At 45.7% G+C, this 4,996-nt stretch overlaps 2 protein-coding genes across 2 annotated transcripts; one reads left to right on the forward strand and one right to left on the reverse strand.

Moving 5' to 3' along the window:
* Positions 1–846: 846 nt before the first annotated feature.
* On the forward strand, positions 847–1,044 carry CCR75_002749 (uncharacterized protein; the record flags this gene model as incomplete). Its single annotated transcript, XM_067960846.1, has 1 exon — positions 847–1,044. The coding sequence occupies one exon, from the start codon at positions 847–849 to the stop codon at positions 1,042–1,044; it is 198 nt and encodes a 65-aa protein (XP_067821739.1).
* A 1,202-nt stretch (positions 1,045–2,246) lies between these two features.
* CCR75_002748 (uncharacterized protein) lies at positions 2,247–4,379 on the reverse strand (the record flags this gene model as incomplete). Its single annotated transcript, XM_067960845.1, has 1 exon — positions 2,247–4,379. One exon carries the CDS (start codon positions 4,377–4,379, stop codon positions 2,247–2,249), a length of 2,133 nt encoding a protein of 710 aa, XP_067821738.1.
* Positions 4,380–4,996: the final 617 nt, after the last annotated feature.

Raw genomic sequence — 4,996 nt, forward strand, 5'->3', positions numbered from 1 at the left:
ACAAGTATAAAATCCACTGTTGCACATCGTTGGAGTTACGTCAACAAATCAGACAATATCGCTGGCGTTTGTTTTCTTTCGAAAAAAAAGGGGCTGATTACGCTTGGGCCCTTCAACAGTTTCAAAGTTGCTTTCGTTCATTGTTGAATGAGAATGAACTTGCTGTTGTGGTTGATAGGGAGCTTGCGCTCATCGCAGGAATAACAAGTATCTTCCCAATGCTGCCGTATTGATTTGCATGTGGCATATTAATAAGAATACAATGAATTTTGGGACAAATAGATGACACTTTGTAACGCACACACTGAAGAGGATTATATTAGCAAACTAGCATCACTTCGGTCAAGTGTGCTTCTTCAAGTTGCAAAGTACCTAGAGGAAAACTGGCTGAACAGCCATAGAGAGCGTTTTGTTGTTTCATGGACAAAGAACATTCGTCATTTCGGACATGCAGTCACCTCGCGAGTCGAAGGTAGCCACGCCTTCATAAAACAATGGATAGCCACTTCAACTCTTGACCTGGGTGAGGTATATGGGAAGATTGTTCCTACAGGAGATGCTTAAAGACGTTAAATTAGCCGACAAGTTAGTCTTGAGCGACTTCAGATCCCATTAGGCTGAAAGCTCCATTTTGGAGCAATCAAGTCCGCTGTATTTCAGCACATGCCTTGTATATTGTGCATAGTCAGTACAACTGGTAATTGATCCAAGCAACAATACCGAATGTAAGGGAGATTTTATGGGGACTATGGGACTACCTTGCCAGCATAAGGTGTTGCAGATGTTGCAAAAAAACGATCCTACAAGTTTCAGACATTCCCAAGCGCTGGAGATTACAAATAAACGATGCCTCCGCAGAGCATACAGCAGGAACAATGTCTTGATGAGATCATTAGCTCAATCAAATTCCGTTACCAGGAGATGGATTCACGCCAGCAGGCTGCGCTACGCGCTTCTATGGAAGGACTACTCTCATCCCAACCAACAATGACCAATGTTAATAATTTAGATGTTGTCCGTACTCGTGGGCGACCTAAAGGATAAGAAAAAGCCGTCGTCAACAAAGCGTGTCCCATCACATTTCGAGCATCGCGAAAAAGAAGAGCGAAGAAGAAACATGAATGCGGTCACTGCAAGGGGCGAGGCCATTATCAAACCACATGTATTTGCTAGCAACGGGAGGTGACATCAAGACTAAAGTCTGGGGATTGACATTGAGAGCGCTTCAGAGGATGAACTTGCGCTTAGGCATGTGAAAATATCATCTTGCTGCCAGCCTACATTCCCCACTCGAGACTAATAGATTGATTATCATTTAAGCTTGATGCAGAGTCGACTAATGAAGTCTCAAATCGGCAAGGAAAAAACTGCTGCAGCAAAAGCCTACATAGAATTAATTTCCGAAGTTTACGCGCTGTCGTGTTTTTTGGAAAAGAGGCAAGCGTTACATCCTGCCGTTTTGCTGCACGCCACCAAGCGGAGAAAGTATCGTACTGGGATATCGCAGCCTCCACAACCAGGTGTTGAAGTTGAAGGCTGATTCGGTTTGGCCAGACATTGACCACCGCTGGGAAACATATGCAAGCGAAACCGCAAAAATATAGAGGGGAATTGTTAAATAAAGAGAGCACCTTTTGACCACTGCCATGGTTTCTTTATCTCGTGTTGTTTTGGGTGGTGTGTGAGGCGGTAGCATTTATACCATGTCGGCATTCACAGAATATCCATTGAGGGGGGGGGGGTGCACGCAGCAGAAATTTATTAGGTATACGTCAGCCAATCAAATACGTATTTATGGGTAAGCCCTCTTTAGATAATATATTATTTAACAATTTTTTAGTGTTTATTCATGTAACGATGCCCCCATTACACTGAGTTTTGTTACTTTTCTAGAATTCACGTGATTTTTTTGTAAAGCACGCATGTGAGTTTTGTTTTTGCTTGCTTTGCGGGTTTGTCGATTAGCAGGTGCTTAGCAGCGATAATACATATTATGTCGGTTTCCTGTAGACTTATAACAAGCCCAAAGAGACTGCAAGAACTTGTGTTGTACAAATTTCTTGCTGTACAGACTTAATCGGTTATGTCCGGTCAAAGGATCCGATCTAACTACATTTCTAATATGTCTTGGCTCCGTTGCCTCAAGCTAGCTTTTTATCAATCGCAAATGGTCACAGTAAAAAGATCAAATTGAGTGAAGAAAAATTATTTAGTCGAAAGTCGTGCTCTGTTGCAGTTAACCTAACTTATTTACCATATTTATGACGGTGAAGTGTACCCGGCAAGCGGCTTAGCACCTTAAGCCAAGGAGTCTCCACCACGACCATTTCGTTCTCCGCAACGAAATCAACAAACGACACCGGACGGTAGCGATCAATAATGCGACAAAAATCGTCCTTCAACTCTACAGATTCACCCACAAGAGCACTATTCTTGCCATCAGTATCCGAACTATTGCTAACAGAACGGCGACGAGACTTTTTAAGCGCAGTCGTTGCGGACGCCTGTTTGCTTAAATTGATCTGATAAAGACTTGTCTGCGAGTACAGGAAGAGAGAGTCCGGATTTGCTGGATTAAATGCCATACCCTTGAGGTTTCGGCCTTCGACCATCTCCTTCGGTAAGTGCTCGTGATTTTCATTGTACCACTCGGAAAGCCCCTTAGTCTCCACATCATAACACACAAAGGTATTTGAAACCAGCGTAACCACCAATATCTTGCCCGTAGGACTAAAATCCATGCTTGTATGCATCTCGCTTGGACGTGGTAGTCGGCAGTAAAATTGCATCGAATCCAAATTGAAAATCGCTATAGTGTTCAGCGCATCGCCAGTCGCCAGCCATTGTCCGTCTGAAGAAATTGCCAGCGAAGTAAGCGGAGAAGGAACGTTAGCGGTCTCATCTCCTGACAGTGACGGTACAGCAACATCGAAAGATTTCATAACCTCCATCTTCGTCAGATTAAGAATGCAAATTTGGTGCGCAACTGATGCAATTACTAAACGAGTTGAGTCTGGCGAAAAGGCCAACACGCGAGCTGGCCCTTGTACATGGCTCGGTAGCGTAGTAACTTTTTTTGGTTGATATTGCCGATCAATTTCCAGCTTGAAAAGCTTCAGCTCCTTCGAATTTGAGCAGGCCATGAATCTAGCGTTCGGCGAAAGGGCCGAGCATGCAGTATTAAAATCCGAGCCCACATTCAACTCTAGCAGGAGCTTGTGCTTGTGGGTGGTATCCTTGGTAACAGCAGTTTGTGTGGCCAGATGCCAAAATTCAAAGGACGTAGACTTTTGCACCATCAGCACGCGCTTTTGATTTGCTAAAGAAATCGTCTGTGGATAAGGCATCGACGCAATCTTGACTGGGCGGCTAGCACCAAAGCTATTGCCACGGTACCAAACCAGCTGAGTATCGATACCGCCCGAAACTAGCACTGGCTTGGCAGTGGATGAGATAGCCAGCGCACGGACATCGTGACTGTGTCCGCGGTGGCTGTACGAGTACGACCACGTACTTAAACCGCCTTCTATTGCAGAACGACGGAACTCAACGACTTGATTGTCGACACCAGAGGAATAGAACTTGTTGTTGCACTGGCTCACACAGATGGCCAACACATCGGCCGTCAAATGAGAAAACTTTTGCAACAACGTACCAGTAGGAGCATTCCATACGCTCAAGTTGCCGGCGGAGTCGCCGCTTATAAGTGTCAGGTCATTCAGGACTGCAAGCGACCAAACAATTGATTGTTGTTTGGCCAGCGTCTCCAGAGTAATTCGTGACTCGTTGCGGCCCGTTTTAGCGTTCCAGCAATAGATTACACCTTTCTCACTGCCAGAAAAGAGTTTATTCGCCTCGGCGTGCCACGCCAGCGATACGACGCGGCCGCCTGTAGGAAGAAAACCCTTGCTAAAGTAGAGCTGATCGTCTGCGAACGAGAAAAGACGGATGCGACCATCCTCACAACCCACGGCCAATTGCTGCGACTTCGCATCCATAACCATACACCAAACGGAGCCGCCATTCGAATCCGTAACGTTTTTTCGGCATGAATTTTGCAAATCCAGCTCCCACAGCGTACCGTCTAGCGATGAAGCAAAGAGGCGATCGCTATTGGGGGCCCAGCACAAAGCAGACACTTGGCTTTGGGCAGAACCAGCCAGCACGAACTTAAGATGCCATTTATTGCGCACGCTCCAAATTTCCACGTCACCCGTGGCGCGTGCCACCGCAAGCTGGTCGCCCGCGGCATTGAAACAAAGAGCGTGAATGGCCGATGGCATCCAGTCCACAAAACGGCACCGATGCACATTCATTTTCATCGCACTGGCGGCTTCATCGGTGATAGCCTTGCGCTTTTTTAAATTCTTTGGCTTCATAGTGTCGGAAGCGAAGAATAGCCACTTTGGTTGGTCGTGAATTGGACGCTTTTTTGTTTTTAACAACTATGCTGGAAGTTGATGTCATTTACTTAATTAGTTACAGCTCTAACAACAAACTCAGAATTTAAAAAATTGTTCAATTGACCACCAAAACTGAAAAGCAGACAATCGGTCAATCCGTGCCGAGCAAATTAGCGTGTGTATGACAGCTTGGAAATTACATCAGGTGGTATGACGTGTGCGCCACCCGCCTGATCGATGAGGTCGAAATATTTTGGCGTTACAGTTACGGGGCACTGCCGACTTGCACTGCTTCAGTGCGAGTGGTGCCTGACGTCACTTCACGCACACTATGTAGCGGAGCTGCCTCGCTCCTAAAGTCAAAGGAAGACTTTCAGACTCAGAGAGTCAATTAGTTCTATTGAACTAATGGGTTTAACAACTCAGGGAGTCGTACAAGCTATCGAAGCTTAAGGAATCCTAGTTCAAGGGATTCAGGGGTTCGTAGAACCAAGTGGCAACTAGTGCCCAAGAGGATATACCTTAAAAAGGCTTCTATCTCTTACAGATCAATGCGCAAGCCTTAGAAAAGGCACTTGACGCTTTAAGATCAA

Source organism: Bremia lactucae, linkage group LG2, assembly GCF_004359215.1.
Source record: "Bremia lactucae strain SF5 linkage group LG2, whole genome shotgun sequence".
NCBI lineage: Eukaryota > Oomycota > Peronosporomycetes > Peronosporales > Peronosporaceae > Bremia > Bremia lactucae.